Source organism: Silene latifolia, chromosome 9 (genome assembly GCF_048544455.1).
Source record: "Silene latifolia isolate original U9 population chromosome 9, ASM4854445v1, whole genome shotgun sequence".
Classification (NCBI taxonomy): Eukaryota; Viridiplantae; Streptophyta; class Magnoliopsida; order Caryophyllales; family Caryophyllaceae; genus Silene; species Silene latifolia.
In genome coordinates this window covers 6,068,534-6,095,128 of record NC_133534.1, presented here as the reverse complement: position 1 = coordinate 6,095,128, position 26,595 = coordinate 6,068,534, and the positions used below count along the sequence as shown (strand labels likewise).

General features: G+C 40.4%; 2 protein-coding genes and 1 pseudogene across 3 annotated transcripts; all 3 read left to right on the top strand.

Annotated features, from left to right (window-relative positions):
* Nucleotides 1-4,888: 4,888 nt before the first annotated feature.
* On the top strand, nt 4,889-6,626 carry LOC141602373 (uncharacterized). 2 transcript variants are annotated; one of them, XM_074422671.1, is made up of 3 exons: nt 4,889-5,333; nt 5,579-5,676; nt 6,296-6,626. In XM_074422671.1, exons 1-3 carry the CDS (start codon nt 5,066-5,068, stop codon nt 6,575-6,577), a joined length of 648 nt encoding a protein of 215 aa, XP_074278772.1. In that variant the 5' UTR covers nt 4,889-5,065; the 3' UTR covers nt 6,578-6,626. The 2 variants fall into 2 exon arrangements, with proteins under 2 accessions (XP_074278772.1, XP_074278771.1); XM_074422670.1 differs by having other exon boundaries at nt 4,894-5,384.
* Nucleotides 6,627-13,559: 6,933 nt separating this feature from the next.
* Nucleotides 13,560-14,479, top strand: LOC141600526 (strychnine-10-hydroxylase-like). The gene is made up of 3 exons (XM_074420767.1): nt 13,560-13,581; nt 13,843-14,390; nt 14,432-14,479. The coding sequence occupies exons 1-3, from the start codon at nt 13,560-13,562 to the stop codon at nt 14,477-14,479; spliced, it is 618 nt and encodes a 205-aa protein (XP_074276868.1).
* A 3,848-nt stretch (nt 14,480-18,327) lies between these two features.
* LOC141598863 (flavonoid-6-hydroxylase-like) lies at nt 18,328-21,051 on the top strand (annotated as a pseudogene).
* Nucleotides 21,052-26,595: the final 5,544 nt, after the last annotated feature.

The window sequence follows — 26,595 nt, the reverse complement described above, 5'->3', positions numbered from 1 at the left end:
GCTCACAAACACATTAATAGAAGTGCAATAATCAAATAAACCGAGCTAAAATAGGGAGTTAAAGTATATATAAAATGGACTTATCAATATTTCTTAATTGTACGCCGCCAGACTCTTATAAGTTCAGTTCCTATAAGTTTAGCTCAGTTCAGCTCCTATAAGTTCAGTTCAGTTCAGCTCCTATAAGTTCAGTTTAGTTCAACTCCAATAAGTTCAGTGGGCACGTGCCCACCCGGCCCCCTAAATCCGCCCCTAATTGACGAAGGGACACAAACATAACCCTCAAATTTGTTCCCTTCCACAGTCAAAACCCTTTTTACTTCATTTCTTTGGGAGGTGGATGAAGCGGAAGCAATAGCCGTTCTCGATGGACTGGAAGAAGCAGCTCGGAATGGCGTGACGAAGGTGGAAGTGGAAAGTGATAGCCTTCTCGTGGTTGAAGCTCTGCGATCGCGAAAATAAGGCTGGAGTGTTTTCTTCAATATCATTGAGGATATCTTTGTTTTAGTTTCTAATTTTCAGTCAGTACGATGGTCACATACTAGTCGTCTAAACAATTGTGTTGCTCATGCTTTAGCACATTTAGCTCCTAGAGTAGTCGGTAGGCATGTTTGGCCCACTGTATTGCCTACATCGGCTAACGCTGCTGTTTTGTTTGATAAATCGTTAATAAAGTAATGCCTTCGGGCATCTTTCCCTCAAAAAAAAAAACCCTTTTTACTTCAGTCTTTTTTTTCCATGAATAACAATAAGATTAATCCTTGATAAACAATAATTAATCTCAATTTAATTAAATAAATGAATCATAATAAACCCAAATACGATGACAACATTATCTCATCATGTCATGATCAAACCTTATAAGATTTGTAACATCTTATATTATGACGGAACCAGGACTTGATGTTTAAGCCACATAAACACAGTCATAATATACATAAATATATGTTTTTGGAGTGCATAAGGAACGATACAAGGAATGTTTTAGAATTAACAAATTTTAAAACCTTAGTCAACTAAGTGAAAACCAGGATTTGATGTTAAGAGGTGCAAAAAATTGCAGTAAATAGAGTAAAATAAATTTGAAAATTTCAACTAAACTTTAATTCCTTCATTGTTTAGCAAGGCGACGGTCCCTGCTATCCCTTGCATGGCTTCGTCACTGGCTGTTTATATTAGGGACGTCTAAGGCATTGGGCAACCAAGAGCGGCGGAACCGGGTCTTCCGTTTTTCACCACCAAATTTACAAGCGTTATTGATGAAATTCAATATAAATTTCAACGTATAGTACACTTGTAAATTCATATTTTCCTATTTGAGGCCTCATTTTTTTTGTGGTGTACCAGACCACCATTTACTTTAAGACGCCCTGATTTATATCAATTATCAATAACTTTAGTAGCTAAGCCATGTGAGATGTAAAATGTATACCACTAAATTGTCCAATTAAATTTACCTCAGGCCATCTTGATTGACAAGTCTTCTTCATAGAGTATAGTTGTTCATAAACCTTTGGAGTAACTTCAGGCATGACTTTCTCCTCATCTTGCTTCCCTGAAATTTTACATGCATAACTATGAATATCAATAAAATGTTTACATATATACAATTTTACATACATTGATGCATTTATTTTTAGCTAACTTAATTAACTTTCTATAATAAATTAATGCTTCCTGTGAATGAATAGTTTACGTTTACTTTATCTTCCTTCACAAAATAAAGTAAAAGTAAATTATTCATCGGGACAGAGAGAATAGTAGTATAGCATCCAAACCTTTGTTATTAGTGAGCTTGGTCACATAAAGAAGGACAATTGTGTCATTACTTTGAACTGTATAAGTGTCCATTGAAGGGCAACTCTAGTGATGTTATTATTTTCTTAATGGACACATGTTTGTTAGGTCCGGAGTTCGACTCCTCATGCAATATTATATATCCTATACTAATGGTTATCTTCAACATAAAAAAAAACTTATTGGAAAAAATATCGAATGAACCAATTAATTTGCCATTTTTTTTACTTTCCAATACATTAATTTAGAGAACAAATTTCAAAATATTAAAATGATTTTTAAAATAAAAATAATATACTGAATTTTTTTTTCTCCGGTGCCCCCCTTAAACGAAATTCCTAGTTTAGGAATTTTGTGATAAGAATGAATACCATTTTGTTTTACAAGTTATACATTCTGTTTGGGTAATTTTTCTTTTCGATCTTCCATTATTTTCACTGCCATGTTATTTCGGGACTAAACTGACCCACCATTAATTTTTCTTTTTGATCTTCCATTATTTTGGAAATAATTCCTAAACCAAGTTGGGTTTCCGTGTTGCAAGACTTTCCTAACGTCTTACACTTCCTAATTACGAATATTTATAGTATTAGATTAGGAAACTAGATCTCTCGTATCCAGTATAAATAGACTCTCGTATCTCATTATTATTTCATCTTTCTCGGTAGTAATGGAGCAAGAAGGGAGACAACTATATTTATTTATGATGGAAGAGGGGTATAATAGTAACTTGTATCGGATTAGAGATCCTCCTGCTGACAGTAACTATGAAACAAGTGTTAGGCTTTTCGACGAGCCCCTACTAAAGATGGAGATGCCCTTGTTTCCCCAATTCCCGGTTTACACTGCGATTGGTTCCCGTATCTTTATGATTGGTGGCACCGACAATCTTTGTTCATCTAACAAGGTCTTTATTTATGATACCTCGTCGTCGAAAGTGATTCCAGGACCAGACCTGAATTCCGGTAAACGTCATCCTTATTTGTTTACCTTTGGCTCCAAAATCTTTGCTTTATCTCGCTTTATTGATGATGAGAAGGAAAACAATAATACAGCTGAAGGTAAACCATGGTTTGAGATGTGGGATACGGATACCAATGACCGTGATTCCAAGTGGTCTCCCTTACCAGTTCCAATGCTCCATGTTTCCTCCAAGCGAACTCGTCCTTCTCTTTGTGCGGCTGCAGCTGTTCTTGTTAATGATCACAGTCCTGTTATTTTTATTAGTCTCGAGAATGCGGGTACGTATTGCTTTGAGGTGGACAATTTGGTGTGGTATTATTTAGGTACGGAATTATTACCTATCCATGGGAATGCCGTCTCAATTCCACATATTCCTTCCATTTGTTTCGGCCATTCTTTAAAATCGAAAAGATTAGCTGCCTTTCGCTTTTGTTATGAGGGTAATGGTACGGGCTTTCAGGTGAATGAAATTCTGGTATTTGGTTATGAAAACCTTCCTTCATTGGCGGGGCCACCACTAATGTGTCCGAGGTCCTTGCCAGTAGTATTTGGTCCGGATAATCGTGTATATTACATCGAAACTGGTGTTGATGAGGCTGAAACATGGTGTTCCCCAGCAGGAAACCGCTATGTGAAGGTGTACGCGCTGGACTTTGGAGGTATCAACCTTGATCTGAATGAACCACACCCATATAAGAAACAGAAGCTGATTGGGCATGGCGAAGACCAAGATGAAACTACCGAGTTTGTCCCATTAAACATGGGTACAGATATGGACATAGATATGGACATGGACTGGCTGATAGCCTTTGCTAAAAAACAAGATGAGACGGTTGAGGCTGCCTTAAACAAAGGCCAGTCGTCGAAAAGTTGGAAAGGGAACAATGAGACAACCTGGGAAGAGAACAATGAGACAACCTGGGAAGAGAACGATGAGATAACCTGGGAAGAGAACGATGAGACAACCTGGGAAGAGAACAATGAGATAACCTGGGAAGGGAACAATGAGACAACCTGGGAAGAGAACAATGAGATAACCTGGGAAGGGAACAATGAGACAACCTGGGAAGGGAACATGAGCAAAGGAGAATCGATAATAAAGTGTGGGAATGAGAAGAGGGAAATGGAGGTTGAAGATGAAGAAGAGACAAAAGAGTTTCCAAAATTAGTTGAGTTGTCTAGTATATGGGGAGAGTGTTTTTTCGGTGGTGAGTCTGTTACTCAAAATTTAAATGTTCTCGGTGCAATTGCTATGTAACTAACCTTGTAATTACTTCCTCTTACGTTTAGTTATATAAGACTTTGCATCTTGGAGGATGATCCAGAGAACACTAAAGCGCGAATGTCAAACATACTTGAACTATATATTTGATCACTTCCTGTTTATTATAGTACAATATTGTCCGTTTTGGGTCAACCCCTCACGGATTTACTCTTATGCTCCCTCCAAAAGATTTCGTACTATTATATTTTGTGAACTCTTATAAAGATGATCTTTCATCTTTATTCTACCGATGTGGGACATGGATTTGCACCCTAAAATTATTTCCCTCAAACCAAGGACCATCATCTTGACTCAGACCTGACCGACATGGAGAACTCTACTCCCACTTTTACATATCCGAAACATCACAAGTCTTGATAGCCTCCCCTTAACCGACACACCATGCTACCACGAGCCATGTCTTGTAACAGAGAAAATAATCATATCTATGTTTTCAAGTCCTTAGTAATCAATAGTGGAAGGTTCAATTCTCCCTCTTATTCATCATTGTATTGTACTCCCTTTGTCTCAATGATATGTTTACACTTATTTTATATTATGAAGGAAAAATAAAATAAGTGTAAACATATTACTTGGACGAAGACATTTTCACCTACTTTCATACAGTATCACAAACAATATTCTCCATATAAAAACTTGTTAATTTTTATACCATTATTCCTTCTTTTCTTTCATGCTTAATTTATTAGGATAAATGCTTAGAGAACAAGTGATCAAACTAAACAAGAGCTTTTTAGACATAAGGTCCTACATTTTGATGGCAATCACGTTTAGACTCTCAAACTTTAACCCCACATAAAAAAATAAAACATCAAACCAAATAATTGCTTAGCCAAAAGCATGAAAAAGAAAAGTAGTCCTTAACTCCTTACTAATAATTAATCATTATTAACATTTATAAAACAATTCTAAATCATCATTATTCTCAACAACTACTATATGATCCTTCACATATATACCCATGCAATATTTTCTCTTATTTTCATCTTATTAATTGAAAAATATTAGAGAAATAATAAAATGGGAAAAAAGGGTGGTAAGAAATTGCAAGCATTTTGTGTAAATAGGATTAGGCCAATTGTTAGGGTTCCCCTACAAAACAAATTAGGCAGTCCAAATTCTGTGAGAAAAAATGACAAAAATGAAGAAAATAATCAAGAAATTAGTGAAAATATTGGGAATGGAATAGAGAAAATGAAGGTACCAGGGAGAAAGATTATGGTGATTGTCGATTCGAGCTCGGAAGCTAGAGTTGCCCTTCAATGGACACTTACTCATACAGTTCAAAGTAATGATACAATTGTCCTTCTTTATGTCACCAAGCTCACTAATAACAAAGGTTTGGATGCTATACTACTATTCTCTCTGTCCCGATGAATAGTTTACACGTAAACTATTCACTGAGATGGAGGGAGCATTAATTTATTATAGTAAGTTATTTAAGTTAGCTAAAAATAAATGTATCAATGAATGTAAAATTGTATATATGTAAACATTTTATTGATATTCATAGTTATGCATGTAAAATTTCAGGGAAGCAAGATGAGGAGAAAGTCATGCCTCAAGTTACTCCAAAGGTTTATGAACAACTATACTCTATGAAGAAGACTTGTCAATCAAGATGGCCTGAGGTAAATTTAATTGGACAATTTAGTGGTATACATTTTACATCTCACATGGCTTAGCTACTAAAGTTATTGATAATAATTGATATAAATCAGGGCGTCTTAAAGTAAATGGTGGTCTGGTATACCACAAAAAAATGAGGCCTTATTTACAAGTGTACTATACGTTGAGATTTATATTGAATTTCATCAATAACGCTTGTAAATTTGGTGGCCGAAAACTAAAGACCCGGTTCCGCCTCCCGTTGTTGCCCAGGACCTTAAACACTCCTGATATAAAAAGGTAGTGGCGAAGCCATGCAAGGGCTAGCAGGGACAGTCACCTTGCTAAACAATGAAATAATTAAAGTTTAGTTGAAATTTCCAAATTTTCTAATGTATTTTACTCTATTTACTGCAATTTTTTGCACCTCTTAACATCAAATCCTGGTTCTATCACTTAGTTGACTAAAGTTTTAAAATTTGTTAATACTAAAACATTCCTTGTATCGTTCCTTGTGCACACCGAAAACAAATATTTATATACAATATGACTGTTTTTATGTGGCTTAAACATCAAATCCTGATTCCGTCATAATATAAGATGTTACAAATCTTACAATATGTTATGCAATTAACAATGAAGGTTGAAGTGGAGGTTAAAGTCATAGAAGGGAAGGAGAAAGGGCCAACAATAGTAGAAGAGGCAAGAAAACAAGAAATTTCTTTACTAGTATTGGGCCAAAAGAAGAGGTCCACAACATGGCAATTATTGCTAATGTGGGCCGGAGGAAGTGGGCTTGGGCTTGTAGAATATTGTATTCAAAATGCTACTTGTATGGCTCTTGCAGTAAGAAGGAAGAGCAAAAAAGTTGGAGGATACTTGATTACAACAAAACGTCAAAAGGATTTTTGGCTCTTGGCTTGAAGCATGCTAATTGTGGAAATGTAATTATATAAAATTATTATTATTATTATTGTTGTTATTGCTTCCCATCATAATTTTCTCGAATGCCATGTGTGAATTATGAAAGGTGAGAAGAACTCGATGGTGTTTTATATGACCCCCAACAGTTTTTAGTGTGAAAATTTTACTCTTGTTTTTTTATTGTAAAGTTTTTCGTAGTAGTTTTTTAATATAATTACCCATTTTGGGAAATGCTAAATACAATCTAATGGGTTGTATTTAAATATTTAATATCCTTTTTAATTTGGTATTAATTTAGAAATTAGAGTATAAAGTACACATAAATCAATACAATTAATGTATATATTAAGTATTTATTTCTTTTTTTAGTTTCTTAAATACAACCCATTGGGTTGTATTTATTATTACCCATTTTTCTATTGGGATATCTAGAAAATAGAAATAGTCTATTCGTAGTGCGGGGTTCGAGATGCGTTCATCCGAGCTCCCGTTGGCCAATACCCTGTATTTCGCAAGAACCCTTTAAAACATTCACAAAATCTCATTTGTGACGGCGATATCCGTCACAAACTTGTGACGGATACCATTTCCTCTCACAAAATACCCATGTAAAACATTATATATCAACTATAAATTTGTTCTCAAATTAATTACTCCATAAAAAGGACTGATCATAAATGACTTAGGTCATGTTCTTTCTGACTTAGTTTCAGCTCAGCTCTATTCATTATTCAGTTCAATTCAGTTCAACTAATCTCTTCACAAATTAACTTATACTTCAGCTCAGTTCAGTTTAATTTCATTCAGCTCAGTTCAGTTCAGCTCTTCTCAAACGAAAAAAACAATGCCTTAAACATCTAACAGATCTTCTACTGCCCATTGATTACTCCGTAATCCGTATTTGTAACGGAAAATAAGTTGGCGCCATCGGATAAACTTACGTGAATTTGTAATACACAATCATTATCCTTAACCTTATCGTATGAGCAACCACTCAATTTATATCTCTCGTTATTTACACACTCAAAGTTTGTTTATTTGTTTTTGTGACAACAAATACTTGGAAGTTCTAAAGAAGAATTACCATCTCATCCGACTAAACGTGCGTATAACACATTTGAAATTCAAAACTCAACTGAGAATGACCCGTTTATCATGTTAAATGGCACGTAGGAATATGATTAATCTTGATTCAAAACTCAACTAACGTAACAACAACTTGAAATTCCTGGATATCTAGTGTTGAAAAATTGCCAACGTAAGAACCAATTCTTCAACGTGATATAAATACAACCTTGACATCTTGTGCACAATTCATGTTGCCTTAATAAGGCCGACGGAGAAATCCATAATACCAGATTACCGGGACATTATGACCACACAATTTATGTCACGTTTTATATGACTGTACCCATATCTTGATATTTTCTCTACTGTCGCATTCTACGAAGATATAAATAGGAGGGAGTACATTTTATCGAACTAAAATGGAATTTCATACAACAATAATTCTTTCTGTACTAGTACTATTCTTTTACTATTTGTTAAGACGAAAAAATAACAATCCTAACAAAAACCACCCGGTTGAACCATCGGGTTCATGGCCGATTATCGGCCATTTACATCTTCTAGGAGTACTTCCTCACATATCCTTGGGGAAATTGGCTGATAAATATGGCCCGTTATTCATGATTAGGCTCGGTGTCAAGCGAGCATTGGTTGTTAGCTCGCATAAAATGGCTAAAGAATGCTTAGGCACAAACGATAGAGCGTTCATGGACCGACCTCAAACAATTTTCGTTGAGCATCTCGCTTACAACTCCGCCATGCTAGGTTTGTTGGAAAATATCGTGATTTAAGAATTAATTATTATGAATTTTAATATTGACCAAGTAATTTAGATTGGTTTATCGTTATTTAATTTATGTTTTTGCAATGAACTCTAAAAATGGATATGAATTCCAGGAATAATCGAGGAAAACTGAGACAAGAATAGGATTCTTATGAAGAGAAAAGAATCGAATGTTTTGTCTTATTGATTTTGGTAATTGAAAGATTACAGAGGAATGTTTAGAGAGAAGATTTTAGAGAGAGATTACAACAAATTATCTGAATGAATGTAATGACTTGTAACAACCTATTTATGAGCAACAACTAACTTCCCGCCAAAACTGAACTAACAGAATTCTAACAGAATTCTGTTATTATTAACAACTTCCTTATTTCACTTATTACAATCCTTCCCCCTTATTTTAAGCTTGTCCTCAAGCTTCAAGGTTGAATTCAGGGAAGCGCCTTGCAATCTCATCATAAGGTTCCCAGGTTGCATCATCAGGACCACTGTTAGACCATTGAATTAGGAGATGCACTGTAGCTCCATTGCCTTCTTTAGCCAGTTTTCTGCCCAATATAGCCATTGGTTCAGCCACTAGTTGCTGCAAATTATCCACTTCAGGAATGCTTATACTTTCTGGTGGTGGCCCTTCGTGCTTTCTCAACTGTGAAATGTGGAATATAGGATGTATTTTTGAAGTCTCAGGAAGTTGGAGTTTATAGGCTACTTCTCCAATTCTTTGCATTATTTGGAAAGGCCCGAAGTATCTGGGAGAGAGCTTGGCACATGACCTATAAACCACAGACATTTGTCTATAGGGCTGAAGCTTAACATAGACCAATTCCCCAACATTAAATTGTTTGTCAGTTCTCCCCTTGTTAGACTGCACCTTCATCCTGTCTTGGGCTCTTTTCAAGTGAAATTGCAGCACTTTAATGCATTCCTCCGTAGCTGCCAGGCTCCTATCCACAGCTGCCACCCTACTATCCCCCATGACATATGGTATGTGAAGAGCTGGTGACTGACCATAGACAATCTGGTAGGGAGTACTTTGGGCAGAGGAGTGGAAGTTAGTGTTATACCACCATTCAGCCAAGGGTATCCACTGTGCCCATTCTTTAGGCTTCTCCCCTGTCATACATCTCAAATAAGTCTCAAGACACTTGTTAACCACCTCAGATTGGCCATCAGTTTGAGGGTGGTAACTAGTGGACATGTGTAGATCCACCTGTTGTAACTTGAAGAGCTCCTTCCAGAACCTACTGAGAAAGATCTTATCCCTATCACTTACAATGGTCTTAGGTAACCCATGCAGCCTAAACACTTGGTCAAAGAAGACCTGAGCTACCTTCTCAGCAGTAAAAGGGTGACTCAGCAACATAAAATGTGCATACTTGCTAAGTCTATGTACCACTACAAAAATAGTGTCTTTGCCTTGTGACTTGGGTAACCCTTCTATGAAGTCCATAGAGATGTCCACCCATATTGCTCCAGGCACAGGTAAGGGCTGTAATAACCCAGCAGGCAGCTGCAGCAATGGTTTACACCTTTGACAAGTGTTGCATTGTTTCACATAATTTCTAACCCCTTTATCCATTTTCTTCCAATAAAACAATTCCGAAATCCTCTTGATTGTAGCTTGCACTCCTGAGTGTCCCCCTACTGGTGACTCATGGAAAAGTGAGATGATTTTTTGTCTTAAAGGTTCATCCTTTCCCACAAGTAGTCTGCCTTTCCTTCTCAGTTCTCCCTGGGTCCATGTATAATGAGCTTTAGCTTGACCCTCTTCTATTTGCTGCTTCAAAAGTTGCAGTTCACTGTCTTGGTCCCAGCTAGTCTTCACCAAGGCTAACAAGTCAGTATGTATATTGGAGATAACCATGGCCATCAATTCAGACCTGGTTACTCTGGATAATGCATCAGCTGCGCCATTCTCAGTTCCTTTTCTATAAACCACCTCATAATCCAGACCCATCAATTTTGGTAGACATTTGCTTTGGAAGGAGGTAGTAATCTTTTGACCCAACCAATATTTAAGGCTGAAATGATCAGTTTTTATTTTGAAATGTCTCCCAACCAAGTAAGGCTTCTATTTTTCTACTGCAAAAATGACAGCTAACAATTCTTTTTCATAGGTTGATAGGGCCTGGTTCCTTTGTGAGAATGCCTTACTAATGAAAGCTATAGGATGACCTTCCTGACTGAGAACAGCCCCCATTTCTCCATTGGGTGCATCAGTTTCCACCACAAAGTCAACATCAAAATTTGGTAAGGCTAGCACAGGAGCCTTAGTCATTGCTTCTTTCAACTTCAGGAAAGCTTCAGTGGCCTCATCACCCCATGTAAACCCATTTTTCTTCAATAGTTTAGTTAATGGCTTGCTGATTACTCCATACCACCTCACAAACTTCCTATAGTAGCCTGTCAACCCCAGGAATCCCCTCAATTCCTTAACATTTTTAGGTTGAGGCCAATTAACCATTGCTCGAATTTTTTCAGGATCAGTTCCCACACCCTGGCCAGAAATAATATGGCCTAAATATTCAATTTCAGGAGCACCAAAAGTGCACTTAGACATCTTTGCATAGAGCAAATTTGTCCTTAGCAATTGAAACGTCTTCCTCAAATGTTCACAATGCTCCTCAAAGGTCTTACTGTATATGAGAATGTCATCAAAGAAAACCAAAATAAACTTCCTCAAATGTGCCTTAAACACCGAGTTCATGAGATTTTGGAATGTAGATGGGGCATTGGTTAAGCCAAAAGGCATGACCATGAACTCATAATGCCCCTCATGTGTCCTAAAAGCTGTTTTTGAAATGTCCCCTGGATGCATTCTAATCTGCCAATACCCAGACCTAAGGTCAATTTTAGAAAAGATTGAGGCCCCATGAAGCTCATCTAAGAGTTCCTCAATCATAGGTATAGGAAACTTATCCTTGACAGTATTTTTGTTTAGTTCTCTATAGTCTACACAAAATCTCCATGATCCATCTTTTTTCTTAACCATGACTATAGGAGAAGAAAATGGACTTTGACTTGGCCTAACCACCCCTGATTCCAACATTTCCTGGACAATTTTTTCAATGGCATCCTTCTGGATAACAGGATACCTATAGGGTCTTACATTAACTGGTGGGGTTCCTTCCTGTAAGTGGATCCTATGGTCATGTGATCTAGAAGAAGGGAGCTCAGTAGGCTCCTTAAAGATGTCACTGTACTATTCAATTAACTCGTGTACAGCAGGAGTAGTAGGTATACCTTCCATTGATTGACATTCCATTAGAGGAAAGGCCTTAATTGCAAAGAATTGGGCAGCTTCTGTAGGCTGCTTCAGCAGGGTCGATTGCATTTGCTTCCCAGACATCCAATGTAGAGAGCCTGCTTGACAACCCCTTAGCACATGTTTCTGCCCATGAACAGTGAACTCCATTCTGAGTTGTTTGAAATCCCACAAAACTGGACCCAGGGACTCTAGCCATTGAATTCCAAGGACCATTTCACACCCTCCTAGTGGAACCAATTTCACATCAGTGGTAAATTCATGCCCCTGCAAGTGCCATTTGAATCCTTTGCACATGGACTTGGTGACAATTGTATCCCCATTTGCCACTGTCATCATGAAAGGACAAGTAGACTTGATCTAACAGCCAAATTTCTGAGCAGTGGAAGTGTCCAAAAAATTATGGGTACTTCCAGAATCTATTAAGATATGGATAGGATTTCCCCTGACCTTCCCTTTTACTCTCATAGTCTGGTAACTAGAAGTACCAGTTATGGCATTGAGAGAGATTAAGGGAGGAAGCTCCTCATGGGCTCCATAATGCTCACTGATTTGGTCATCATGGTCTTCTTCAATCTCACCCATGTCATAGTCCTCATTATCCACCAAGGTGAATACTCGAATACTGTGTAGCTGAGCCTTACACTTATGATTAGGTGTCCATGCCTCGTTGCAAGTGAAACATAAATTCTTGGTCCTTCTCTCCTGAATTTCTTTTGGACTAAGTTCTGCAGAGTTTATTTTCTGTTGGGCACTCTTTCTAAAAGGCTGAGATTGGGAAGCATTTGTGAGACTTTTAGAAGAAACTGAGGGTGTTTGAGAGGTCTGAAAAGAAGATTTAGGTGGAATGACAGGAGTGTAGGGTTTGTGAAAGGGTTTGTCAAGAATTGGTCTGTTCTTCTTGTGAATAGAATGCAAGGTGCTCTCCTGCAACCTAGCCAAGGAATAGGTTTCGGCCAAAGATTGTGGCTTAAACATTCTTACAGTACTCTGAATATCAGCATCTAAACCCTTCAAGAAGCAGCTAATTGCTTGCTTTTCAGTCAAATCAGTTCTATTTAAAATAGTGTCAAATTGATCCTGATAAGACTCTACAGAACCTCTTTGCCTTAAGTTCATGATTTCAGCAGTGGGATCATCATAAGGGGATGTGCCAAACCTAAGTAACATTGCAGCCTTATAATCTGACCAAGTAGGCCAGTCACCAATGGGTCTGGTTTTCATTAAAGACTGATGCCACAACAAGGCTTTACCCTCTAAATGAATGGATACCAATTTAACTCTAATGGTTTCAGAGGTTGCATCAACTTCAAAGAATTGTTCGACTTTATACAACCACCCCTGAATATCATCCCCCCAAAACTTAGGAAATTCGATCTTAGAAAAACGCCCAAAATTAGAATTAGGGTTAGGGTTGACGTGAATACCTCCATTCTGAAATCCTCTGCCATTAACACCATTGTTAATCTGGGAATTTGCAGCCAATTGATTCAATTGCCTCAACATCTCCTCCATGCGAGCATTTGATTGCTCTAACCCCTGCCCCTGTACCTTCAATGCAGATTGCCAATCAACCCGATCTTGTTGTTGTTTCTGGGTAATCACCCCTAAAGTTGCCTGAATACTGATCATATTTTCTTGAACTTGCTTCAATTTGCCCTCCAATGATTGGAAGGAATCTTCAAGTTGATTTTCAGAACTACGCGTAACCTTGTTGTTCACCATTGTTGCACTTGTTGAAGCTTTTTGCCCAGAAAGGAAGTCTGATACCACTTGCAATGAACTCTAAAAATGGATATGAATTCCAGGAATAATCGAGGAAAACTGAGACAAGAATAGGATTCTTATGAAGAGAAAAGAATCGAATGTTTTGTCTTATTGATTTTGGTAATTGAAAGATTACAAAGGAATGTTTAGAGAGAAGATTTTAGAGAGAGATTACAACAAATTATCTGAATGAATGTAATGACTTGTAACAACCTATTTATGAGCAACAACTAACTTCCCGCCAAAACTGAACTAACAGAATTCTAACAGAATTCTGTTATTATTAACAACTTCCTTATTTCACTCATTACAGTTTTTTATGTTATTCATGTTGTAATAACATTATTTACGGTAATATAATACTCCACTTTTTTCTAACAGGTTTTTCCCCGTATGGCCCGTACTGGCGTGACATACGAAAGATCACTACAGTTAAGCTACTGTCGAATCAGAGAGTCGAAATGCTCAAAAATGTTAGAATATCAGAGCTAATATTAGCCATACAGGACATCTACGAAAACCGGAATAAACAGTCGGTAGTAGACATGAAGCAATGGTTCAATGACGTAAGCTTGAATTCGTCGGTTAGATTAATTGCTGGGAAATCATTAAAGGAAATCTACCAAGGCGAAAAATATAACAAGGTTTCGAAAGCATTAATAGACTTCTTTGAGCTCGCAGGCGTTTTTGTTCCTGCTGATGCACTTCCATTCTTGAGATGGTTTGATATCGGAGGGTACGAGAATACCATGAAGAAGGTTGCGCAAGAGATCGATCAAGTTGCTGAAGAATGGCTTGATGAACATAAAAATAGGAAAGATTCCGAGAAGCGGGATTTCATGGATGTCCTGCTCGGCTTATATGAGGCCGAGGAGGAAAGGCCTAATACCAAGTACGGAACAGATACAGTCATTAAAGCTAATTGCATGGTGAGACGATCTTTAATTTCATCGCTTTACTGTATTACTAGTATAAAACCCGTGCAAAAAAAAATGCACGGGTCGATATTAATCATTAATCAGCGAATAAAAAAAATGCACGGCTCGGAAGAGGGCTCGACATTCTCAAGTGCCTTTAGCGCGTCACCCTCCTTCACCTTGGCATCATAGGCCGCCTTGTCCTCAGCAACCTGAGCCGCCTTCGCCGCCTCCGTCTTCTCCGCAGCCGCTGCCTCCGCAGCCTCAGCCATCTCGTCCAAAAGCTGCTCAAATTTATCCCACGGGAAAGAGCCCTCGGGGACGAGCTTTCTTATTGCCTCCCTGGTCGCCTCCTCGGCCTGGTCCCGGAATTGGGCGCACATTTTAGGGAGAAGATCGTCTTGAAGCATTGCAATGTCCTTCTCCTTTTGAGCAAGGGCAGCCTGCGCGTCCCTGAGCCCCTCCGCCTGGTTGTGGAACAAATCCTTCCACTTTTCCCCCTTGGCAACCACGGCGTCGTAACCATCCTTGTACCTGTCCCGCTCCCCCATCATTTTGGCGGTGGCGGCGTCAGCTTCCTCAACCTTGGCCCTCTCGGCCGCTAGCAACCTCTCCATTTCCTCCACGCGCTTCTTGGCAGCGAAGAGATCCAGCTTAACCTTCGCGGCTTCCCCCCTTGCGGCAGAGAGGTCAAGTTTAAGCTTCGCGATCAGTGGCGCAGCTTGGGCCATGGTTTTCTCCTGCTCCGTAATATAGGAGCCGGCTTGTTGGGTCCACCTCGCCAGCCTCTTATACAATTTCACGCCCTCCGCCACAAGCTCGGAGGCAGAAATTTGCTGGACTGAGGAGTCAACGATGACATTTCCGCCACCCGCCTTCTCAATAGCCTTCTCAGGCTGCTTCCCTATTTGCCGTTCGGTGAGAGCGGCAGCTGCCGAAGGAGGATCTACAAAAAATTTACACAGAGCATCCATGTCACCTTGCATTGACACATCGTAAAGCGGTCATCCGGGATGTCCAGCGAACCAGCTAAATCCGAACCACAAGTTAGATCCGTACCAGTTTGAACCCTCTTCGTTCGAGGGCCGGCTGAGTCAGTTTTCTCCCCGGCAACGGTGGAAGCAAGCGGTGGCTCCTTAGCGACGGTCACCGACCCCCCAGTAATATCAATAACCTCCACAGGCTCCTGAACCACTGGGGTCGAAGAGGTAGCTGGCCCAGACGCCGCCGCCAACCTGGACGCTGCTTTCTTTGTTCTCTTTGGCACGCCCCCGAGAACCCTTGCACAGGCCGCCGCGGATCCAGCGACTTCATCTCCTTATCCATGAGTTCGTTGGGGGACGGTCTACGATCACTTTTTTCAGCCGTAGGATGCTGCTCAACGACCTTCCCGTCCTTATCAAGGCCTATCCTCTTCAAGGTACTCTCGGACAGATCCTGGCCGAACCGATCTGCAAGAAACCAAACAAGAATTACATGAAAGAAATAAAACATAGCTCTAAAAACAGGAGAATAACGTGCAAAGATGGGCCTCACACCGACCCCACTCACCCCGGGCCGAGGGCCGGTATGAGGCCGACGTGGCCGAGCAAACATCCCAAGAATAATCGAGTCGGGGCAGCCATCCCTTCTCAGCGTCAAACAGCTGCATCGCCCGCTTCTCATCCTCAGTAAGAAGGACCATCGAAGCATCCATCTTAGCCTTACCCCGGGAGATACATTTATCGTACTCTTCCCGGCTCTCACACCGAAAGTGAACAGGGCTCTGGAAAGACCGAGGCAAAGGGTAGTCCTCCGGCACTTGGACGTACACCCATCGCCGTTGCCAGTCTTTGCAAGAAGTAAGCTTGTTCACGGAGGCATAGCCTGGCTCCGTCTGCACGCTGTACCATCCCACTTTACCGGCGATCGACGGCCGAAGACTATGAAGTCGGCGGAACAAGTTGACTGAAGGAGTCTCCCCCTTAAAGAGACAGAGCCACACAAAGCCGACTACCGTCCTCATGGCCAACGGATGCAGTTGGGCCAAGGCAACGTTCATAGCTTTGATAATGGCCGCGACGTGTTCATTCAAAGGAAACCGGAGCCCATATTCCAGGTGCCTGATGTACACGCCGGTGTGACCCGGTGGAGGGCAACAGACCGCCTGACCCTTCTTAGGGATAACAATCTTGTACCCCTCACCGAAGGAGAAATGGCCTCCGAAAAATGTTTCGCCGGAACAACTGGCGAACTTATGGGACCAAGCACGGTCAAGACCAGTCGTGCAGGGCTCGCCATGATCCGGGATAGGCAGCCTCCTACCGTCAGAAGGAATCCCCTCATCCTCATCAGCATCGTCATCCTCATCCTCCCGTCCCCCCAAAATTGGTGGATCGACTACGGGAGAAGGAGACCTAGGGCCCCCAAACCTTATCGGGATGGCGTCTAGTATCCCCTCCCCATCAAGACGCGACGGGGAACCCCCCGCCGCATAAGTGCTAGTCCCGGCCTCAACAGAAGACATAATAGCAATAATTATTTAAAATAAGGAGTGAAGAAATTTGTTTGTTTACCTTGAAGAAAAATAATCGCCGGAGTAACAACTCTGAGAAATCGAAGACAAAGAAGCCTTTGAAAGTTTAGAGGAAAATTTTGGAGAATGAAATTGGTGGCCAATTTCACAGGATAACTGCCCTATTTATAGGGAAAAGCCCATAAAGAAGGACCAATCAGCGAACAGCCCATGAGGCGTCAACCAATCAGCATGCAGACACGTGTCGGGCATGCAACCACGGGATGTCAATCGTTGCAACAGTTAGACGTCAATCAATGCAACAGTGACCAAGTGTCTTCAACACGCCTATTCATATCTCCTTGCCTATTCACCTCCCTCAACAAATTCCCAAGCATCTGTTCTCCGCCGGCCACATGGTCAACCGAGCTAAGTAGCGCCGGCCGGGGGCAATCAAAAACAACCGGCACACTCAATCCTGGTCTCGGCCAGCGTCACTTTCTTTTCCACATCGGATGCCCTTTACACATCCATGTGGAGGGGGGATATGGTACGGCCTAAGAAAGACCAGGCCGAGGTAAAAGAAGCCGCCGCAGAAGAAGCCGATGCAGAAATTTTTTACAAATTACTTGCGCAGAATATACGCTCAAGCATACATCGGAGCCCATACCACGGCATAGACTACGCTGGGGGCAAATTGATGGGGCATATTCTGCACCGCTGACCAAGTCAACATATTGAGCAAGGTCAAAGATATCCACAGCAAGTCAACGACTTAGATAGCCTGGCCGATGCAGCCCATCGGCCGGTCAGCCTGGGTCTCGGCATGACAACTTGCCAGCCGGAGCACATACCCGCGTACTCATATCCAAGACCCCTCGGCGGTGAGTCAACAGGGCCCGCCGGCCTGCCTTAGAAACCTCGGCCGAGGGGTAGATCAGTCTTTCCACCTGCTAGCCACTTGGCCACTTGGCCACTACGTGACAAAAGGTGAAAGCCTATAAATACTCATCAACCTTCATTGAGGAAAGGATCCAGAAAATACACAACTAAACCTAAATACACTATTCATCTGGTAATATCTTCCTTATCTCTCTACAATATACATTCAGCCAAGTAACAACTTATCCTTTAAGTTTACTGACTTGAGCGTCGGAGTGAGTACGCTTGGCACAAAGCCAAGCCCTCGCCGTTCATTGTTGCAGGAGAGGCCGAGAGGAACGATTAAGACCAAAGGAGAATCCAACTCAAGACATCATTCAACAAGCCACGGGTGGTAACTATACCTGCTCTGGAATTACACCCGGAACACGGACGTTATGACCACACAATTTACGTCGCGTTTTATATGACTGTACCATATCTTGATATTTTCTCTACTATCGCATTCTACAAAGATATCTCCGGATCCCCTATCCCTATAAATAGGGGGGGAGTACATTTTATCGAACTAAAATGGAATTTCATACAACAATTATTCTTTCTCTACTAGTACTATTCTTTTACTATTTGTTAAGACGAAAAAATAACAATCCTAACAAAAACCACCCGGTTGAACCATCGGGTTCATGGCCGATTATCGGCCATTTACATCTTCTAGGAGTACTTCCTCACATATCCTTGGGGAAATTGGCTGATAAATATGGCCCCTTATTCATGATTAGGCTCGGTGTCAAGCGAGCATTGGTTGTTAGCTCGCATAAAATGGCTAAAGAATGCTTAGGCACAAATGATAGAGCGTTCATGGACCGACCTCAAACAATTTTCGTTGAGCATCTCGCTTACAACTCCGCCATGCTAGGTTTTTTTGGAAAATTTTGTGATTTAAGAATTAAATTATGAAATTTAAGATTGGTTTATCCTTTTTTTATTAATTTATGTTTTTATGTTGTAATAGTTATTAGAGGATATTAAGAATATAGGAATATTATTAGAAATATAATGATAATATATTTCTAATAATATTCCTAATTTCCTCTAATAATTATTTACGTTAATATAATACTCCACTTTTTCTAACAGGTTTTTCCCGTTATGGCCCATACTGGCGTGACATACGAAAGATCACTACAGTCGAGCTACTGTCGAATCAGAGAGTCGAAATGCTCAAAAATGTTAGAATATCAGAGCTAAGATTAGCCATACAAGAGATCTATGAAAACCGGAATAAACAGCCAGTAGTAGACATGAAGCAATGGTTCAATGACGTAAGCTTGAATTCGTCGGTTAGATTAATTGCTGGGAAATCATTGAAGGAAATCTACCAAGGCGAAAAATATAACAAGGTTTCGAAAGCATTAATAGACTTCTTTGAGCTCGCAGGCGTTTTTGTTCCTGCTGATGCACTTCCATTTTTGAGATGGTTTGATATCGGAGGGTACGAGAATACCATGAAGAAGGTTGCGCAAGAGATCGATCAAGTCGCTGAAGAATGGCTTGATGAACATAAAAATAGGAAAGATTCCGAGAAGCGGGATTTCATGGATGTCCTGCTCGGCTTATATGAGGCCGAGGAGGAAAGGCCTAATAATACCAACTACGGAACAGATACAGTCATTAAAGCTAATTGCATGGTGAGACGATCTTTAATTTAATCGCTTTACTGTATTACTAGTGTTAAACCCGTGCAAAAAAAAAAAAAAATGAATAAAATCTTTAATAGAATCACTAATTGCTGAATTTAAGAATCCCCTAATTACTCAATGAATAGGTCAATCTACGTTTTTTCCCGCCTAAAATATTATCTTCTAATTGAGCTTTTAATTTTTGCATTCTACTATCGGTTAAGTCTAATGTAGAAAATAATTCCCAAAAAATATGTATAACGTCCTATTCTACTATGTGCTAAATCTAGATCATATCAATGATCTTGCTCAAAAATAACGTAAAAATTGATTGGCAAAAAATAAGTATAAAATCCTCAATCATTGCCAAAAAAAAAAAAAAAAAATATACCGTCAATCGTTGTTATATTGCTACAAGTAAAAAATCCTCGATCATTACCAAAAATTTGGGTTCATATATTACAAATCTCGAAGTAAAAAATCTTCAATCATTGTCAAAAAATTTGGGTTCATATATTACAAATCTCGAAATATATCTTTCACTAATCGAAATATATAAAATCATTGCCAAAAAGACGTGAAATATGAAAAAAATTAAGTAAAATGACGTGAAATATGAGAAATTAATGAGGTGTTAATTTAGCATGATTAAGTAATATAAAAATAAAAACTCTATAAATATCGCGCATTCATTGCGCGGGATCTAAACTAGTTAAGAATTAAGTAATTAAAAATCCACAACTGAATAAGATTAATCAGAATAAGAATTGAGTAGAGAAAGGGAGAGAGGGTAATTAAACGGTATATAAAAGGTGGGGGGGACCCATATGCAGCCAAATTTATAAAACTCATCCGCCAATAGGAAGCCTTGAAAAAACTTGGCTTTTATACTATGTAGATTATGACATATACTGATCTGCTGACTGCTTACCCTGATATAATTTCCAGACACTGATTTTAGCGGCAACAGATACGACAGCAGTGACTCTAACATGGGCACTGTCATTGCTACTTAACAACAGAGATGTCATGAAGACGGCTCAATTAGAAATCGACACCATTGTAGGAAAAGAAAGGCGGGTAAACGAGTCAGACCTGAAGGACCTGATATACTTGGAAGCGGTCCTCAAGGAGACGTTGAGATTGTACCCTTCTGGCCCTCTATCAGTTCCTCGACTATCCGCTGAGGACTGTACTGTGAACAACTACCATATCCCGGCCGGTACTACACTTTTTGTTAATCTGTACAAGATGCATAGAGATCCAGAGGTGTGGCCTAATCCTTTGGAATATCGCCCTGAAAGATTTCTTACAACTCATAAGGATTACGACTTGAGAGGTAAAAATTTCGCTTATTTACCTTTCGGAAGTGGGAGGAGGATATGTCCTGGTATAACTTATGCCTTAAAGCTCATGATGCTTACATTAGCTACTTTACTACAAGGGTTTTAGATTTCAACTCCTCTACATGAACCCGTCGATATGAGTGAAGGTTTTGGGATGACCAGCCCGAAGGCTACTCCACTCGATGTCATCCTCGTTCCCCGTCTTCCTGATAACCTCTATACTCCTCCTGCAGTTGCGAATTAAAATCTAAGTATTACATTCGACAATTAGCCCGTCTTTGAATTGTACATTTTTATATATTTTGTATTATAAGATGAGTAGGGTTGAATATTGACTGAGATTGATATTCATTCGAATGTGTTGTACAGCTTACATCTTCTATCTATTTATACATACAAAGAGAATAATCATATGCAAAGAATAAGGGCTATTCTAGGGAGGCAATTATTCATTGCCTATATTTACATGATTTGCAACAGCTATATCGCTTGATTTGAGCACCGATATATTCCGTGTATTACCCCCCCTCAAGTTGGAGCGTGTAGAGTTGAGACGCCCAACTTGGAAAGAAGTTCTTCGAATGATGTCCGGCCGAGAGCTTTGGTAAAAATATCTGCGAGTTGGCTCTTTGTGTGGATGTAAGTCGGGTGAATGAAGCCTTTAGTGTACTCATCGCGGATAAAATGGCAATCCACTTCAATATGTTTGGTACGTTCGTGAAAGACGGGATTGCGTGTAATGTGTAGAGCCGAGGCATTGTCACAATGTAGGTCGATAGGGGCTTTTTGAGTAATGCCGAGTGATGAAAGTAACCCGTTCAACCATTTTAATTCGCATACCGTGAAAGCCATGGCGCGGTATTCTGCTTCGGCGGAGGACAAGGATACTGTATTCTGTTTCTTGGTTTTCCAAGAAATAGGAGAGCTACCCAAGAAAACCAGGTAAGCGGATATGGACCGGCGTGTATTAGGACACGAGGCGTAGCTGGCATCGCAATATGCGTGCAAAGATAATGGACTGTTGCTGCTGTATAAAAGCCCTTGTCCGGGTTGATTTTTGAGATAGCGCACGACATTCAATGCGGCGTTCCAGTGATCGAGCCGGGGAGCGTGCATGAACTGGGCTAGAATGTGGACGGAGTATATCAATTCGGGCCTTGTGATTGTTAGATATACCAGGCGCCCTATAAGACGTCGATACGGTTGTGGGTCGTGGAGCAAGTCGGACGTGGAAATCCCGAGGTGATGATTGGGTTCCATGGGGATAGGTGCGGGCCGAGAACCGAGGAGTCCGGACTCAATTAAAATATCGAGGGCGTATTTCCTTTGCGAAATAAATAATCCGGTTTTATTTCGAGCAATTTCAAGACCCAAAAAATATTTAAGGGCTCCGAGGTCTTTCATATGAAAACACTTATTTAAATAGCTTTTAAATTCTCGAATTTTGGCCGAATTGTTCCCGCAAATAACAAGGTCATCAACGTAAATGAGTATGTGTACCTCAGTTTCAGCCTGTCGGAATGAAAACAGGGAATGATCATAAGCGTTTTGTCGGAAGCCGTATGTTTTTAAGGCGGATGCTAGTTTTGCGTACCAACACCTCGGAGCTTGTCGAAGGCCATATAGTGACTTTTGAAGTCTACATACTTTCCCGTCCATGCGTGAATCGTAGCCCGGAGGTAGTTTCATGTATACCTCTTCGTGAAGTTCACCGTGTAAAAAAGCGTTGTGGACATCCATTTGTTGGAGATCCCAATTTTTGGAGGCGGCAACGGCGAGTAGAGTACGGACAGTAACGAGTTTGATGGTGGGAGCAAATGTTTCATTATAGTCGATTCCTTCTACCTGTCTGTTTCCCATAACAACGAGCCGAACCTTATGCCTTTCGATTGTTCCATCAGCGTTGTACTTAATTTTATATACCCATTTGGATGCAATAGCCTTCTTGTTCGGCGGAAGGGTTTCAAGTGTCCACGTCTTGTTCCTTTCAAGAGCTTCAATTTCGGACTTCATGGCATCCCTCCATTGAGCAACCTGCACGGCCTCTTTAAAACTCGTAGGCTCGTGATTTTTAGTCACGGCCGATAGAAAAGCACGATGTTTGTGTGAGAACTTATTATAAGTAACAACATGAGAGATGGGGTATTTCGTACCTTGAGACGGTGCTGATGCGGCGTGAGTAGAGGGACTGATCGGGGGCTGTTCGTATCCGGAAAGGCGAGAATTGGGAAACTTTGTGCGATGGCCTTTGCCCATGGTAGTGGGGACGTTGGTTGTTGTGGAGGGGGTATCTGGGTTTGGAGTGGAGTCAGGGGTGTCGTGGGTGTCGTGGGTTTCGGGTGTATTTTGAGCAGCTGTGTTTGTGGTGTCGAGTGCGGAAGCGGAGGTTGGTTGTTCGGTTGGTGGTGATGAGGACTGGGTTGTGTCGGGGGGTTCATGAGCATCGGGTGTTGGGGTTGGCTGGGGCTCGATGGTGGGCGTGTCTGTTGCTGGTGGTTGTGAGGAGCTGGAGTCGTTTGGTCTCTGTTCGGGGATGTCATGACTAACAGAGTCATTTGTGTCATTTAAAAAAGAATAGGATGGTGTTGACGTAGTTTTATTTGTTTGATTAAAATAAGGAAATTCATGCTCGATAAAAACGACGTCTCGGGAATTAAAATAGGTGCCGGTTTCAATATCGTATACTTTCCACCCCTTTTTGCCAAACGGATATCCTAAAAAAACACATTTTCGACTTCGAGATGCAAATTTGTCTCGAGACCGATTAATGTTTTTGGCATAACATAAGCACCCGAAGATGCGAATGTGATTAGTGGGAGGCGGTTTTTGAAAAAGAATTTCATACGGGGTTTTGCCTTTGTGAATCATTGATGGAGTCCGATTAATAAGATAGACGGCACCCAAAATAGTTTCGCCCCAAAAGATTATGGGTAAGTTAGCTTGAAAAAGAAGAGCTCGGGCCACATTTAAAATATGGCGGTGTTTTCGTTCCACACGACCATTTTGTTGGGGTGTGTCGACCATCGATGATTGATAAATAATGCCATTTTCGTTAAAAAAATTTTCAAGGCAAGAAAATTCCGTTCCGTTGTCACTCCGTACGGTTTTTATTTTTCTATTAAATTGTCGTTCCACAAGGGAGAAAAAATTTAGCAAAGTTTTTCGTGTATCACTTTTGTGTCGAAGGAGATATACCCAAGTGGAACGGGAAAAATCATCAACAATAGTTAAGAAAAAACGGGATCCACAAGAGGCGTTTTCGGAGTAAGGCCCCCATAAATCACAATGAATTAAATCGAAAATATTAGATGCAATACTTAGGCTTGGAAAAAAAGGTTCTCGTGTTTGTTTTGCACGAAGACAAATATCGCAATGTTTGCTATGAAAATTAGAGTTCAAATGTTTATTTGAAATAAAAGGCAAAAAACGGGAAATACTCGAAGCTGGATGACCCAAACGACGGTGCCAAAGTTCCATTGTATCCGGTGTTGAGACGGTGTTTATTTGTGCTACTGGAGTACGAACATCCTTGAGAAGGTATAGTCCCTCGCATTCCTCACCCGCACCAATCACTGTCTTCGAGGAACGGTCCTGTATGACGCAAAATTTAGAAGAAAATTGTATAGTTAACGATGTGTCAAGTAGAAGTTTGGAAACGGAGATTAAATGACAACGTAAATTAGCAATATATAAGACATTGTGTAAAGTGAGACGAGATGACAAATGGATATCACCACTTTGAGTGGCAATGGTAACCTCACCATTCGGCAGTCCTACGGACAGAGGAGAGATGGTTCGTAAATTCGAAAAAATAGATAAGCAGCTAGACATATGGTTTGACGCACCCGTATCAATTATCCAATATAAGGGAGAGAATTTACCACTGGTAGAGTCGGTTTTGAGAGTTCCTTGACGGGTCTGCCACATTGTATTTAGCTCCTCAAGTTCTTAAGGCGTCATGTTGTTGAAATCAATTTTGTCAAAGTTCGATACGGAAGCGGAAGCATTGACAGTACCTGCGAAAGATCCGTGTCCAGCAGTAGCAGCGCCCGGATTCGGCGCGGGTCCAGTATTCGTACCCTGTTTCGTGCCTGCGCCCGCCCCCTGTTTCTTTAAACGTTCCCAACGAGCCCGTCCCTCAACATCGGGGACGAACACTGCATTACTTAGGTCGGTATCATTTGGGTTGATGTAGATACGATCGCGGGGACGATCGCCCCACCATTCAGGGAAATTACCCGTCACACGATAGCATAGTTTGAAGAAATGACCCGTCTTTTTGCAAGCAATACAAAAGGGTCGGGTTTGGTCACGAGTGGAATTCGAATTCTGCTGAAAGGAATGATTTGAATCCCTTCCCCCATTTGGTCGATTACTGTTATTGACCCGGGCAGCAAAAACCATTGTATCGGGTTTCGATTCAGGACGAGCAGAGGATAAATTACGCATACCTTCGTCTTGTAAGAGACGATTGTAAATTAAATCCAAATTAGGGAGGGGGCGAATAGCAAGAATTTGAGATCGAGGGTTATCAAAACGATCGTCGAGACCCATTAAAAATTCTCTAACCTTTTTCTTTTCTCGATGAGCATCAAGAAGACTTACCAGGTTGCACGCGCAGGGATCACACGAGCAAGTAGGAAGCGGATCAGATTCAAGAAGCTCGTCCCATAGTTGAATCATGCGCCCATAGTAGTTCATCAAGGACTCTGTTGGGCCTTGGCGGCACGCCATAAGGTCAGCGTGTAATTTGTATACTCGGGCTTCATTCGTTTGGCAGAATCGAGTTTTGATTTCGTCCCAGATTTGCTTGGCCTGAGGACGATAGGAGATCTGTTTTTGTAGTTTGGAGTCGATCGAGTTGTATAGCCATAGAGTCACCAGGGCGTTGGTAGACTGCCAGGCTTCGAATTTTGCATCGGTTGCTTTCGGTGGTGTTATAGTTCCAGTAATATAGCCTAGTTTTCCTTTCGCAAGAAGCGCTAGATGAAAGGATCGGGACCATTCATCGTAGTTGCTTCCATTGAAAGTGATGAGAGTGATTTTGGTTCCGGTATTCTCGAGTTGAACGGTATTAGATGAAGAAGAATCGGTAGAGGACTGAACAATCTGTGTATCAAGAATTATCATCCTTAGGTTTTGTGGTTAGTATTTTTTTTTGAAAAGAAGAAGACGGCTGTGTTAGAATGAACTCACTGATACCATATTATAAGATGAGTAGGGTTGAATATTGACTGAGATTGATATTCATTCGAATGTGTTGTACAGCTTACATCTTCTATCTATTTATACATACAAAGAGAATAATCATATGCAAAGAATAAGGGCTATTCTAGGGAGGCAATTATTCATTGCCTATATTTACATGATTTGCAACAGCTATATCGCTTGATTTGAGCACCGATATATTCCGTGTATTATTTTGATTCCAATGTTTTGCTCTGTAGTGTTATCGAGTAGATCTCCTGAGAGATGGTCTCTCAATTACAATTTTAAGAAAAAGTGGTATTAAAGGTAATAAAATAGGTACAGATCATAATTGAAGATAAAATAGGTACATTTATTATGAAAATAAGTACGAAATTACTATATCACGATCAATAACAAAAGAGTCACGAAATATAAATAAAAGGGTGTACGGAAGACTGGTTTCTCAATAATTTATTGAAAGACCGTTTCTCCCAAATTTTAGTGTTATCATGAGCCCATTGTTAGAATGTTCAAGGAGAAAGCAATAAAAGTCCTACTTTTTACCTTACCAGACTAGGAGTGAATAACACATTCATAATTCTACTCGGCCTAAAATAACCCGT